The sequence below is a fragment of the Pristiophorus japonicus genome, chromosome 11 (assembly GCF_044704955.1).
Source record: "Pristiophorus japonicus isolate sPriJap1 chromosome 11, sPriJap1.hap1, whole genome shotgun sequence".
Lineage (NCBI taxonomy): Eukaryota > Metazoa > Chordata > Chondrichthyes > Pristiophoridae > Pristiophorus > Pristiophorus japonicus.
This window is the reverse complement of record NC_091987.1, coordinates 6,360,507-6,376,502: the sequence shown is the minus strand read 5'-3', so window position 1 is coordinate 6,376,502 and position 15,996 is coordinate 6,360,507. Positions and strand designations below refer to the sequence as shown.

Here is a 15,996-nt window from a genome sequence, read left to right as displayed (position 1 = left end):
TTGAAATGTTTAAAGCCACGATATAAATGCAAGTTCCTGTTGTACCCATGGAATCTGGAATTCATCAGCACCTTCAGAATAGGAGGCAGGAGGGGAGGACATAAATATTGAGTGTCTTTAAGTGTGCCAGGGATGTAACTGTGCGTTGAGTTCATTCAATGAAAGGTTCAGTTGGCAGTGAGAATGCATTTGTACCAACATCCAAAAACATTGCAGCTTGTACTGCTGAGGACAACCTTGCTGAGTGACACTTCCATTTTATCTGATTCCAGTTCATCAAAGCCAAGCGGTCACCATCGTATCTTCAGATCAAGACGTGGAAGTGCACGAGCATGAAAGTAAGTGCGAACTTTTATTTGTGCTGCTCCAATTCTGGCCTCTTAGAAACATAGAAAATAGGTGCAGGAGTAGGCCATTCGGCCCTTCGAGCCTGCACCGCCATTCAATGAGTTGGGCTCTTGCCCAAACCCCATTTCCATCACCCCACCATCAGCTGCCCTAAGCTCTGGAATTCCCTCTCTAAATTTCTTTGCCTCTCTACCCCTCTCCTCCTCCTCCTCCTCCTCCTCCTTTAAGGCGCTCCTTAGAACTTGCCTCTTTGACCAAGCTTTTGGTCGCCTGTCGTAATATCTCCTTATGTGGCTCGGTGTCAAAATCTGTTTGATAACGTTCATGTGATGTGCCATGGGGTGTTTTACTACGTTAACGTAGTACTATATACAGAAGGCAGGTACTGCAGGGAATTTAATGGCCAGAGTGATCTCCTGGACTCGTTTCGATCGCCTCAGTGGGTCGGAGAGGCTCTTCCCAGATTTTTCTTTCCCAAATTGGCCTGGGTTTTTAATCTTTTTTTGCCTCTCCCAGGAGATCACATGGTTTCGGGTGGGATGGAGAGTGTGTATGTTGTGATACACAAGGTATCGAAATTGTGTGGTCAGGCTCCATGGAGCAAATGGTCTTTACCTATCCGTCATTGTTCGTATAAATGCAAGTAACTATAATTGTTGTGCCTGTAACAAAAGATGAATTGCCGATTTCATTTACTTAAAAATATGAAATGTGTCAATCATGCGGTTTGATGTTCGTCATGAACACTTGTGTGGAATTCCCCTGCCTGCTATTTTGGCAGAGGCATAAACTCATTCAAAATGAACAGGTTAATTGTTCACTGACCTACATTAATTCACAGTTAAGCAACGCCTTGATTTCAAAATTCTCATCCTTGTTTTCAAATCCCACCATATCCTAGCCCCTCCCTATCTCTGTAATCTCCTCCAGCCCCACAAAACCCCGAGATATCTGCGCTCCTCTAATTCTGCCCTCTTGAGCATCCCTGATTATAATCGCTCACCCATTGGTGGCCGTGCCTTCTGTTGCCTGGGCCCCAAGCTCTGGAACTCCCTGCCTGAACCTCTCAGCCTCTCTACCTCTCTTTCCTCCTTCAGCAGAGGAGAACTAAGGGTTTAATTAGGAGGGGGGAAATAGAGTATGAGAGTAAGCTTGCAGGGTACTTAAAAACTGACTGCAAAAGCTTCTATAGATATGTGAAGAGTAAAAGATTAGTGAAGACTAATGTAGGTCTCTTGTAGTCAGAATCAGGTGAATTCATAATGGGGAACAAAGAAATGGCAGACCAATTGAACAAATGCTTCAATTCTGTCTTCACTAAGGAAGACACGAATAACCTCCCGAAAATACTAGGGGACCGAGGGTCTAGCGGGAAGGAGAAACTGAGGGAAATCCTTATTAGTCAGGAAATGGTGTTAGGGAAACTGATGGGACTGAAGGCCGATAAATCCCCGGGGCCTGATAGTCTGCATCCCAGAGTACTTAAGGAAGTGGCCCGAGAAATAGTAGATGCATTGGTAGTCATTTTCCAAAATATTATGGACTCTGGATCAGTACTTATGGATTGGAGGGTAGCTAATGTAACCCCACTTTTTAAAAAAGGAGGGAGAGAGAAAACATGGAATTATAGACCGGTTAGCCTGACATCGGTGATAGGGAAAATGTTGTAATCAATTATTAAAGATATAATAGCGCATTTGGAAAGCAGTGACAGGATCGGTCCAATTCAGCATTGATTTATGAAAGGGAAATCATGCTTGACAAATTTTCTGGAATGTTTTGAGGATGTAACGAGTAGAGTGGACAAGGGAGAACCAGTGGATGTGGTGTATTTGGACTTTCAAAAGGCTTTGGACATGGTCCCACACAAGAGATTAGTGTGCAAAATTAAGACACATGATATTGGGGGTAATGTATTGACGTGGATAGAGAATTGGTTTGTAGACAGGAAGCAAAGAGTAGGAATAAATGGGTCCTTTTCAGAATGGCAGGCAGTTACTAGTGGGGTGCCGTTCAGTGCTGGGACCCCAGCTATTTACAATATACATTAATGATTTGGACGAAGGAATTGAATGTAATATCTCCAAGTTTGCAGATGGCACTAAGCTGGGTGGCAGTGTGAGCTGTGAGGAGGATGCTAAGAGGCTACAGGGTGACTTGGACAGGTTGGGTGAGTGGGCAAATGCATGGCAGATGCAGTATAATGTGGATAAATTTGAGGTCGTCCACTTTGGTGGCAAAAACAGGAAGGCAGATTATTATCTGAATGGTGGCAGATTAGTAAAAGGGAAGGTGCAACAAGACCTGGGTGTCATGGTACAGCAGTCACTAAAGGTAGGCATGCAGGTACAGCAGGCAGTAAAGAAAGCAAATGGCATGCTGGCCTTCATAGCGAGAGGATTTGAGTATAGGAGCAGGGAGGTCTTACTGCAGTTGTACAGGGCCTTGGTGAGGCCTCACCTGCAATATTGTGTTCAGTTTTGGTCTCCTAATCTGAGGAAGGACATTCTTGCTATTGAGGGAGTGCAGCGAAGGTTCACCAGACTGATTCCCGGGATGGCAGGACTGACATATGAAGAACGACTGGATCGACTAGGCTTATACTCACTGGAATTTAGAAGAATGAGAGGGGATCTCACAGAAACATATAAAATTATGACGGGACTGGACAGACTGGTTAGATGCAGGAAGAATGTTCCCGATGTTGGGGAAGTCGAGAACCAGCGGTTACAGTCTAAAGATTAGGGATAAGCCATATAGGACCGAGATGAGGAGAAACTTTTTCACCCAGGGAGTGGTGAACCTGTGGAATTCTTTACCACAGGAAGTTGTTGTGTCCAGTTCGTTGGATATATTGAAGAGGGAGTTCGATGTGGCCCTTATGGCTAAGAGGATCAGGGGTATGGAGAGAAGGTGAGAGTGAGGTACTGAAGTTGCATGATCAGCCATGATCATATTGAATGGTGGTGCAGGCTCAAAGGGACGAATGGCCTGCTCCTGCACCTATTTTCTATATCTATGTTTCTAAGACGCTCCTTAAAACTTATCTCTTTGACCAACCTGTGCTAATTTCTACTTATGCGGCTTGGTGTTAAATTTGTATCTCATAATACTCATGTGAAGCGCCTTGGGACATTTCACTACGTTAAAGGCGCTATATAAATACAGGTTGTTGTTCTTTTTAAAGGAGGAGATCAAGGAATTTCATGCGACTGTCTTTGTTACTAATATCACAGAGCATGATTTCAATACCATCCTCCTGTACCATGTGGGAACTCGTACCTGACGACTACGTGTGCGGGAAGTGTGTCCGCCTCGAGCTCCTGACGGACCGCGTTGCGGAATTGGAGCTGAGGGTGGATTCACTCTGGAGCATCCACGATGCTGAGAATGACGTGAGTAGCACGTGTAGCGAGTTGGTCTTACCGCAGGAGAAGGGTCCACAGCCAGATAGGGAATGGAAGACCAGCAGGAAGAATAGTGCAAGGAAGGTAGTGCAGGGGTCCCCTGTGGTCATCCCCCTGCAAAACAGATACACCGCTTGGAGTACTGTTGGGGGGGATGACTCATCAGGGGAGGGCAGCAGCAGCCAAGTTCATGGCACCGTGGCTGGCTCTGTTGCACAGGAGAGCAGGAAAAAGAGTGGGAGAGTGATAGTGATAGGGGATTCAATGGTGAGGGGAATAGATAGGCGTTTCTGCGGCCACAACCGAGACTCCAGGATAGTATGTTGCCTCCCTGGTGCAAGGGTCAAGGATGTCTCGGAGCGGGTGCAGGACATTCTGAAAAGGGAGGGAGAACAGCCAGTTGTCGTGGTGCACATTGGTACCAACGACATAGGTAAAAAAAAAGGGATGAGGTCCTACAAAACGAATTTAAGGAGCTAGGAGCTAAATTAAAAAGTAGGACCTCAAAAGTAGTAATCTCGGGCTTGCTACCAGTGCCACGTGCTAGTCAGAGTAGGAATCGCAGGATAGCGCAAATGAATATGTGGCTTGAGCAGTGGTGCAGCAGGGAGGGATTCCAATTCCTGGGGCATTGGAACCGGTTCTGGGGGAGGTGGGACCAGTACAAACCGGACGGTCTGCACCTGGGCAGGACCGAAACCAATGTCCTAGGGGGAGTGTTTGCTAGTGCTATTGGGGAGGAGTTAAACTAATATGGCAGGGGGATGGGAATCAATGCAGGGAGACAGAGGGAGATAAAAAGGAGGCAAAAGCAAAAGACAGAAAGGAGATGAGTAAAAGTGGAGGGCAGAGAAACCCAAGGCAAAGAACAAAAAGGGCCACTGTACAGCAAAATTCTAAAAGGACAAAGGGTGTTAAAAAAACAAGCCTGAAGGCTTTGTGTCTTAATGCACGGAGTATCCGCAATAAGGTGGATGAATTAACTGTGCAAATAGATGTTAACAAATATGATGTGATTGGGATTACGGAGACGTGGCTCCAGGATGATCAGGGCTGGGAACTCAACATCCAGGGGTATTCAACATTCAGGAAGGATAGAATAAAAGGAAAAGGAGGTGGGGTAGGATTGCTGGTTAAGGAGGAGATTAAGGCAATAGTTAGGAAAGACATTAGCTTGGATGATGTGGAATCTATATGGGTAGAGCTGCAGAACACCAAAGGGCAAAAAACGTTAGTGGGAGTTGTGTACAGACCTCCAAACAGTAGTAGTGATGTTGGGGAGGGCATCAAACAGGAAATTAGGGGTGCATGCAATAAAGGTGCAGCAGTTATAATGGGTGACTTTAATATGCACATAGATTGGGCTAGCCAAACTGGAAGCAATACGATGGAGGAGGATTTCCTGGAGTTTATAAGGGATGGTTTTCTAGACCAATATGTCGAGGAACCAACTAGGGGGGAGGCCATCTTAGACTGGGTGTTGTGTAATGAGAGAGGATTAATTAGCAATCTCATTGTGCGAGGCCCCTTGGGGAAGAGTGACCATAATATGGTGGAATTCTGCATTAGGATGGAGAATGAAACAGTGAATTCAGAGACCATGGTCCAGAACTTAAAGAAGGGTAACTTTGAAGGTATGAGGCGTGAATTGGCTAGGATAGATTGGCGAATGATACTTAAGGGGTTGACTGTGGATGGGCAATGGCAGACATTTAGAGACCGCATGGATGAACTACAACAATTGTACATTCCTGTCTGGCGTAAAAATAAAAAAGGGAAGGTGGCTCAACCGTGGCTATCAAGGGAAATCAGGGATAGTATTAAAGCCAAGGAAGTGGCATGCAAATTGGCCAGAAATAGCAGCGAACCCGGGGACTGGGAGAAATTTAGAACTCAGCAGAGGAGGACAAAGGGTTTGATTAGGGCAGGGAAAATGGAGTACGAGAAGAAGCTTGCAGGGAACATTAAGGCGGATTGCAAAAGTTTCTATAGGTATGTAAAGAGAAAAAGGTTAGTAAAGACAAACGTAGGTCCCCTGCAGTCAGAATCAGGGGAAGTCATAACGGGGAACAAAGAACTGGCAGACCAATTGAACAAGTACTTTGGTTCGGTATTCACTAAGGAGGACACAAACAAACTTCCGGATATAAAAGGGGTCAGAGGGTCTCGTAAGGAGGAGGAACTGAGGGAAATCTTTATTAGTCGGGAAATTGTGTTGGGGAAATTGATGGGATTGAAGGCCGATAAATCCCCAGGGCCTGATGGACTGCATCCCAGAGTACTTAAGGAGGTGGCCTTGGAAATAGCGGATGCATTGACAGTCATTTTCCAACATTCCATTGACTCTGGATCAGTTCCTATGGAGTGGAGGGTAGCCAATGTAACCCCACTTTTTAAAAAAGGAGGGAGAGAGAAAACAGGGAATTATAGACCGGTCAGCCTGACCTCAGTAGTGGGTAAAATGATGGAATCAATTATTAAGGATGTCATAGCAGCGCATTTGGAAAGAGGTGACATGATAGGTCCAAGTCAGCATGGATTTGTGAAAGGGAAATCATGCTTGACAAATCTTCTGGAATTTTTTTCCAGTAAAGTGGACAAAGGAGAACCAGTTGATGTGGTATATTGGGACTTTCAGAAGGCTTTCGACAAGGTCCCACACAAGAGATTAATGTGCAAAGTTAAAGCACATGGGATTGGGGGTAGTGTGCTGACATGGATTGAGAACTGGTTGTCAGACAGGAAGCAAAGAGTAGGAGTAAATGGGTACTTTTCAGAATGGCAGGCAGTGACTAGTGGGGTACAGCAAGGTTCTGTGCTGGGGCCCCAGCTGTTTCCATTGTACATTAATGATTTAGACAAGGGGATTAAATGTAGTATCTCCAAATTTGCAGATGACACTAAGTTGGGTGGCAGTGTGAGCTGCGAGGCGGATGCTATGAGGCTGCAGAGTGACTTGGATAGGTTAGGTGAGTGGGCAAATGCATGGCAGATGAAGTATAATGTGGATAAATGTGAGGTTATCCACTTTGGTGGTAAAAACAGCGAGACAGACTATTATCTGAATGGTGACAGATTAGGAAAAGGGGAGGTGCAATGAGACCTAGGTGTCATGGTACATCAATCATTGAAGGTTGGCATGCAGGTACAGCAGGCGGTTAAGAAAGCAAATGGCATGTTGGCCTTCATAGCGAGGGGATTTGAGTACAGGGGCAGGGAGGTATTGCTACAGTTGTACAGGGCCTTGGTGAGGCCACACCTGGAGTATTGTGTACAGTTTTGGTCTCCTAACTTGAGGAAGGACATTCTTGCTATTGAGGGAGTGCAGCGAAGACTCACCAGACTGATTCCCGGGATGGTGGGACTGACCTATCAAGAAAGACTGGATCAACTGGGCTTGTATTCACTGGAGTTCAGAAGAATGAGAGGGGACCTCATAGAAGCGTTTAAAATTCTGACGGGTTTAGATAGGTTAGATGCAGGAAGAATGTTCCCAATGTTGGGGAAGTCCAGAACCAGGGGTCACAGTCTAAGGATAAGGGGTAAGCCATTTAGGACCGAGATGAGGAGAAACTTCCTCACCCAGAGAGTGGTGAACCTGTGGAATTCTCTACCACAGAAAGTAGTTGAGGCCAATTCACTAAATATATTCAAAAGGGAGTTAGATGAAGTCCTTACTACTCGGGGGATCAAGGGGTATGGCGAGAAAGCAGGAAGGGGATACTGAAGTTGCATGTTCAGCCATGAACTCATTGAATGGCGGTGCAGGCTAGAAGGGCTGAATGGCCTGCTCCTGCACCTATTTTCTATGTTTCTATGTTTCAATAGCCCATCATTCATTCATTAAATTAGCAGCATCGTTTTCTGATATGTAATTTCTGCTTTGTTCCATTATGGATTGTGTGCATTGACACCAACATATGAAATGTATATTTGATTTGTATTCAGGATACCTGTTCTCTATTAGGAATTCTGTAGATGGTTTGTCTGTTTATCTATTGATCTAGCTCTACTGTATCTATTTATAATGCAGTAAAAAAAATCTTGTACAGGTTTGAACCTCCCTTATCCGGGACTCCCTTACCCGGACCACCCCTCGTCCGGCACCATTCCCGGCCGCTCCGACATGAACAAATTGAAGTCCTTCCTCGCTGTCAACTCCCGCAATCGCTGGCCTGACCCTGTGATCCACCACCCCTCCCCCCATTATCTCTCTGCCGCACTCCCAGCCCCAAGCCAGCCAGCCCCGATTTTAACGTGACCACCCTCCGTCCAGAAAACTCACTCGTCAGGCACAGGCCAGGTCCCGAGGATTTCGGATAAGAGAGGTTCAACCTGTACTTCCAATCCACAAAACTTTATTTCCTGTTCCCATGTCTTACTTTTGTTTCAGTGTTTCCCATTGTAAATTCCTATGTTGAGATGCATCTCTGCACTGGAGAAGATGCAAAAAAATGCTTTACACGAATGATACCAGAACTGAGAGGTTGTTACACTCAGCAAAAACTGAACAGCCGGGGGCTCTTTTCTCTAGAAAAGAGAATGCTGAGGGATGACCTAATCGAGGTCTATAAAATTATGCAAGGGTTCGACAGGGCAGACGTAGAGAAGTTGTTTCCACCCCGGGGAGAGTCCAAAACTAGGGGCAATAAATATAAGATAGTCACTAAAAGATCCATTGGGAATTCACCCACTTCTTTACCCAGAGAGTGGTGAGAATGTGGAACTCGCTACCACAGGGAGAAGTTGAGCTGAATCGCATTTAGAAACATAGAAATTTACAGCGCAGAAGGAGGCCATTCTGGCCCATCGTGTCCACGCCGGTCGACAAAGAGCCGCACGGCCCTTGGTCAGCAGCCCTAAAGGTTACATATAAACCCACGAACAATGGCGGAAAGGCAAAGAGATTAACCACCACAACTGCGACACCCCTTACACTGAAACATTCTACACTCCACCCCAACCGGAGCCATGTGATCTCCTGGAGAGGCAAAAATCAGATAAAAACCCAGGCCAATTTAGGGAGAAAAAAATCTGGGAAAATTCCTCTCTGACCCATCCAGGCGATCGACACTAGTCCAGGAGATCACCCTGGCCGTGTCATGAGGGAGAAAGGAATAGAAGGTTATGCTGATGGGGTTAGATGAAATAGGATGGTTAGAGGCTCGTGTGGAGCATTAACACCAGCATAGACCAGTTGGGCTGAAAGGTCTGTGTCTGTGATGTACATTCAATGTCCACTGGTATAATTGAATTGAATAGCTTGGCCTCCTGTTCAGATAACTGGCACACACTACGTCTTGTTGGTGTTATTGAGCATCAAAACAGGCAGATTGCACTAAAGCAAATATAATGCTGAACTAATAGCCAGAACAGTAGCATACACGTTGGAGAAAGTCTTGCTCAAACTCGACTACTATTAAAACAACAACAACACGTATAGTGCCTTTAACATAGAAGAACGTCCCAAGGTGCTTCACAGAAGCATAATCAGACAAAAATGAAAGTCAAGCCAGAGGTGTAGGAAGAGGTGACAGCAAGCTTGGTCAAAGAGGTGGGTTTTGAGGTGGGTTTTAAGGAGGGTCTTCGAGGTGAAGAGGTTCAGCGAGGAGATTCCAGAGTGTACGACCAAGACGTCTGAAGGCACAGCCGCCAATGGCAGGGCGAAGGGTATGGGGGCTGTTATATATGTGGACTTGTATTTACTCTGTACAGCCACCAGAGGGCTCATTCCCCAGAGTCCCAAGGGATCCCATAATCCCTTGGGAGCATAGGTATTTAAGGAGGCTTCACAGGTTGGAGAGACACTCTGGAGACCTGCAATAAAAGACTACGGTCACACTTTACTTTGAGCTCACAGTGTTCAGTCTGACTCTTTCTCCAGACACAACAGGGGCGACACAAGAGGCCAGAGTCTGAGGAATGCACAGTTCTTGGTTCTCTGGTCAAAGTCCCTTAACTATTGTGTCCAGTTCTGGTCAGCAAAACACAGAGGGAGCCATTCAAGCCATTGAGGCAGTTCAGAGAAGACCTGTGTAGGTTTGATCAAAGGCATCAGAAGGTGTGAGGAAACATAGAAACATGGAAAATAGGTGCAGGAGCAGGCCATTCGGCCCTTCGAGCCTGCACCACCATTCAGTATGATCATGGCTGATCATTTTTGCAACTTCAGTACCCTATTCCTGCTTTCTCTCCATACCCCTTGATCCCTTTAGCTGTAAGGGCACATCTAACTCCCTTTTGAATATATCTAATGAACTGACCTCAACAACTTTCTGTGGTAGAGATTCCACAGGTTCACCAGTCTCTGGGTGAAGAAGTTTCTCCTCATCTCGGTCCTAAATGGCCTACCCCTTATCCTTAGACTGTGACCCCTGGTTCTGGACTTCCCCAACATCGGGACCATTCTTCCTGCATCTAACCTGTCCAATCCTGTCAGAATTTTAGATGTTTCTATGATTCTTCTAAATTCCAGTGAATATAAGCCTAGTCGATCCAGTCTATCTGGATCAGAAAGAAGGTGACAGAGAATTGGACTTTTTGACTGTTTATCTACAGGAAGGTTTTGAGGGAAAGAGTCACCATTAAATGGTGTGTTTTAAAGCAGAGTTCGCACAGGTTTTTTTTTAAGAAAAAGTTCAGAGGCAAGAAGCAGTTAAGATGCTAGTGAGCCAGCTTTGATGCTTTCTCATCGACTGTAAATAACAAGCAATTCATTAGCCTGTCTCAGCAATTGAAACGCACCTCACACTCATTGTGCTGGATAATCTCCAACTTCTTTCTAACTGAACTGAGCAAAATAAGAGACAGAGACACATGCAATCAGTCAGGATTTTGAAACAAAAGACTGTGAGGCAGTCAGCCCAGAACAGTCTCAGAGAAGGTTAGAATAGAGGAAGGAGTGGTTAGAAATTTCTCTATTTAAGACAAGCGAGACAGCCCACTGAAGTCGGGAAGTGTAGCGCGTTCGATATTTTGTCTTATTACCAAGACACAAGTTGTACTGATTTTCAAATAAGTGGACTTGCTCTGTATATTGAACCCCCCACCCCCCGTAAACGTGAGCTCATCCAAAACTCGCCTGCCCGTGTCCTAACTCGCACCAAATCCCGTTCATCCATCAGCCCTGTGCTCACTGACTCGTGTCCTAACTCGCACCAAATCCCGTTCATCCATCACCCCTGTGCTCGCTGACTCGTGTCCTAACTCGCACCAAATCCCGTTCGTCCATCACCCCTGTGCTCACTGACTCGTGTCCTAACTCGCACCAAATCCCGTTCATCCATCGCCCCTGTGCTCACTGACTCGTGTCCTAACTCGCACCAAATCCCGTTCATCCATCACCCTGTGCTCACTGACTCATGTCCTAACTCGCACCAAATCCCGTTCATCCATCACCCCTGTGCTCGCTGACCTATATTGGCTCCCGGTCTGGCATCAACTCCATTTTTAAAATTCTCATCCTTGTTTTCAAATCCTTCCATGGCCTCGCCCCTCTCTATCTCTGTAATCTCCTCCAACCCAATAACTCCGCGATCTCTGCGCTCCTCCAATTGTGACCTTTTGAGCATCCCTGTTTTAATCACATCACCATTGGTGGCTGTGTCTTCAGCTGCCTAAGGCCGCAAGCTCTGGGACTCCCTCCCTAAGCCTCTCCGTCTCTCTACCACGCTCCCCTCCTTTTAAGACGGGCCTTAAAACTTACATCAGTAACCTGTCCTCTTATCTCCGTGTGGCTCGGTGTTAAAGTTTGTTTGATAACACTCCTGTGAAGTGCTTTGGGATGTTTTACTATGTTTAAAAGAAAGACTGACTTGCATTTCTATAGCGTCTTTCACGACCACCGGACTTCTGAAAGCGCTTTACAGCCAATGAAGTACTCTTGGAGTGCAGTCACTGTTGTAATGTGGGAAACGCGGCAGCCATTTTGTGTGCAGCAAGCTCCCACAAACAGCAATGTGATAATGATCAGATAATCTCTCTCTTTTTTCACAAAAGCAAAATACTGCGGATGCTGGGATCTGGAATAAAAACAGCAAATGCTGGAAATCTCACCGGATCAGGCAGCATGAGAGGAAGCAGAGTTAACGTTTCGGGTCGATGACCCTTCGTCAGAACTGGAGAGTGTTCAAAAAGAACAGATTCTTAACAAACACTGAGAGAGGGAGAGGAGGCAAGAACAAACGGGAAGGTCTGTGATAGGGTGGAAGGCAGGAGAGATTAGAGAGGCAAAAGGGATGATGGGCCGAATTTTTTTTTTTATTATGTTGATTGAAGGATAAATATTGACCCCAGGAGACTGGGGAAAACTCCTCTGTTCTTCTTCAAAATAGTGCACTAGGATCTTTTACATTCTGAGAGAGCAGACAGGGCCTCGGTTCAACATCTCATCCGAAAGACGGCACCTCCGACAGTGCTGCCCTCCCTCAGCACTGCATCGGAGTGTCGGACGAGGTTTATGTGCTCAAGTCCCTGAAGTGGAACCCACAACCTTCTGACTCCGAGGCGAGAGTGCTACCCACTGAGCCATGGCTGACACTGTGGTTTAAAGGTGCTATATAAATGCAATTCATTGTCGTTCACTTGATGTGAAATTAAAGCAGGTTAAGAACTCTTTTCTCTTACCGAGTGCGTGTTTGGTGTGTGTTCGAAAAGATTGAAGAACACGTGCAAAAGACAGGAGCATCCAGTCCTATTGTTGCACCCCTAAGTGGTGCTATTGTATAGTTAGATATTGGCCATATAGGGCGGACATTAAAACGTAAGGCACTCGCATCATTGGACCCGAGAGAATACCTAAGGCAAGACCGTATATATGTAACGTGTATATAAAACAGTGGATATAACGGAAAAGGCACATTCAGCAAACTGCTTCAAACTAAGCAAGGGGTACAAGGAGGCTCAGAATAGGAAAGAACAAATTTTGGACTGAAGCTCTCCCTCTCAAAGCGTGGCCAACACATTGGAACAGAGTCCTAGGTAAAGAAGTACAAGTAAAGACCCCGCAATTATTCACAGAATAGTTGGGAATTGTTTGAATGGATGGGCCAAATGGCCTTCCTTGTCTGTACCTGTGTTGTGTGTATAGAATAGAATCATACAGAACAGGAGGAGGCCATTTGGCCCATCGGGCCTGTCCCAGCTCTTTCACAGAGCTATCCAACTCCTCCCACTCCGTTCTTTCCCATAGCCCTTCAATTTTTTTTTTTAACATTTTATAATTTATATGGTAGCATTCCTATTGCTTTTAAGATGTAAGGTGCTATTTGTGTACTTCTCTCTGTTGTGCAAGCAAGTGTGGTTATAGAGTGCATGCGTGTCTGTGTGTTTGTGGGGTTCGAGGGCACATTGTGTGTGTGCGTGTGCTTATAGGATGTCTGTAGCTCCAACAACACTCGAAGCTCGACACTATCCAGGCCAAAGCAGCCCGTTTGATCAGCACCCCATCCACCACCTTCAACACTCACTCCCTCCACCACCGGCGCACCGTGGCTGCAGTGTGTACCATCTACAAGCTGAAAACTCGCCCAGGTTTCTTCGACAGCACCTCCATAACCCATGTCCTCTACCACCTAGAAGGACAAGGGCAGCAGGCGCATGGGAACACCATCACCTGCAAGTTCCCCTCCACGTCACATACCATCCTGACTTGGAAATATATCGGCCGTTCCTTCATTGTCGCTGGGTCAAAATCCTGGAACTCCCTCCCGAACAGCACTGTGGGAGTACCTTCACCACACGGACTGCAGCGGTTCAAGAAGGCGGCTCGCCACCACCTTCTTAAGCAATTAGGGATGGGCAATAAGAAAGAAAGACTTGGATTTATAATAAGAACATAAGAAATAGTAACAGGAGTAGGCCATACGGCCCCTCGAGCCTGCTCCGCCATTTAATAAGATCATGGCTGATCTGATCATGGACTCAGCTCCACTTCCCCGCCCGCTCCCCATAACCCCTTATCTCCTTATCATTTAAGAAACTGTCTATCTCTGTCTTAAATTTATTCAATGTCCCAACTTCCACAGCTCCCTGAGGCAGCGAATTCCACAGATTTACAACCCTCTGAGAGAAGAAATGTCTCCTCATCTCTGTTTTAAATGGGCGGCCCCTTATTCTAAGATCATGCCCTCTAGTTCTAGTCTCCCCCATCAGTGGAAACATCCTCTCTGCATCTACCTCGTCAAGCCCCCTCATAATCTGATACGTTTCGATAAGATCACCTCTCATTCTTCTGAATTCCAATGAGTAGAGGCCCAACCTACTCAACCTTTCCTCATAAGTCAACCCCCTCATCTCCGGAATCAACCTAGTGAACCTTCTCTGAACTGCCTCCAAAGCAAGTATATCCTTTTGTAAATATAGCAACCAAAACTGCATGCAGTATTCCAGGTGTGACTTCACCAATACCTTGTATAGCTGTAGTAAGACTTCTCTGCTTTTATACTTCATCCCCTTTGCAATAAAGACCAATATACTATTGGCCTTCCTCATCACTTGCTGTACCTGCATACTATCCTTTTGTGTTTCATGCACAAGTACCCCCAGGTCCTGCTGTACTGCAGCACTTTGCAATCTTTCTCCATTTAATTAATAACTTGCTCTTTGATTTTTTTCTGCCAAAGTGCATGACCTCACACTTTCCAACATTATACTCCATCTGCCAATTTTTTGCCCACTCACTTAGCCTGTCTATGTCCTTTTGCAGATTTTTTGTGTCCTCACACATCGTTTTTCCTCCCATCTTTGTATCGTCAGCAAACTTGGCTACGTTACACTCAGTCCCTTCTTCCAAGTCATTAATATAGATTGTAAATAGTTGGGGTCCCAGCACTGATCCCTGCGGCACCCCACAAGTTACTGGTTGCCAACCAGAGAATGAAACATTTATCCCGACTGTTCTCTGTTAATTAGCCAATTCACTATCCATGCTAATATATTACCCCCAACACTGTGAACTTTTATCTTGTGCAGTAACCTTTTATGTGGCACCTTGTCAAATGCCTTCTGGAAGTCCAAATACACCACATCCAGTGGTTCCCCTTTATCCACCCTGTTCATGGATAATAGTGCCTTTCATGACCACCGGACGTCTCAAAGCTCTTTACAGCCAATGAAGTACTTTTGGAGTGTAGTCACTGTTGTAATGTAGGAAACGCAGCAGCCAATTTACGCACAAGCAAACCCAACAAACAGCAATGTGATAATGACCAGATAATCTGTTTTAGTGATGCTGATTGAGGGATAAATATTAGTCTGGTCACAGAGGATAACTTCCCTGCTCTTCTTCGATATAGTGCCGTGGGATCTTTTACGTCCACCTGAGAGGGCAGACGGGGCCTCGGTTTAACATCTCATCTGAAAGACGGCACCTCAGACAGTCCAGTGCTCCCTCAGCACTGCACTGGAATATCAGCCTAGATTTATGCGCTCAAGTTAATAAATACCAGCCATGCCAGCGATGCCCACATCCCAGGAACAAATGTTTTACAAAGGACATGTACATGTGCATGGTTGTAGGTTTGATGTTCTGCTGCTATCTGGTAGTTATATGAATTAGTTGCCAGGGGAACACATGTGCTAAGTGATGGGGTGGTGCATGTGGAGTTGTGTTGGAGATCAGAGACCCATTAGTAACCCAGAATGACTAACTATGTGCTCTGCTTGGTAGGATGGTTAGTTTTCTAATTAATGATTGTATCGGATCCCCAATCATCATCGCCTGCCTTATGGAAATTCCAGCAGCACCAGTGATTTATTCCCGCAATAATGGATATGGGAGTTTTGTCTGCCTAACATTTTCACGCTGAGGTGACACACGGATACTGCAAGATGTCAAAAGCAAAATACTGCGCTCGCTGGAAATCTGATCAAAATACTGCGGATGCAAGATATCAATCTGGCCAATGTGGTGATCATTAGTTGATCTGATTCCCGGTATCCCAAAGCCTGTAGCGATTCCGACTGTCTGCAGTGAAGGGGAGTTCATTCTGTAACGGAAAGCCTCTTAAAATTCTATTTGGTTCCTCAGACTGAAATTCAGCAGAGATGCGTGTAACGGATAGTAAAAGCTTCCAAGACTGTGGTAAAGCCGCAACTGTAGTGATAGAAGTGTCTGACTCCCGGGGCCCAACCGTTGACTTTAGTGGTTCTGCTTCCTGCAGACTTTGCCTCCGCTCTGCTCCCTCAACGCTGCACGCAAGCCAGTCACAATAGTGGGGGGTGGGGCAATTTTAACCCAACT

General features: G+C 45.8%; 1 protein-coding gene across 3 annotated transcripts in view; it reads left to right on the top strand.

The window, feature by feature from the left end:
• LOC139275691 (junctional adhesion molecule B-like) overlaps positions 1 to 15,996 on the top strand; it is a 103,889-nt gene that overhangs the window by 52,229 nt on the left and 35,664 nt on the right. For all 3 annotated transcript variants that reach the window (XM_070892865.1, XM_070892866.1, XM_070892864.1), the window contains exon 2: positions 273 to 338. In XM_070892865.1, coding sequence (XP_070748966.1) covers positions 273 to 338 — 66 coding nt within the window. The remainder of the gene's footprint in view (positions 1 to 272; positions 339 to 15,996) is intronic.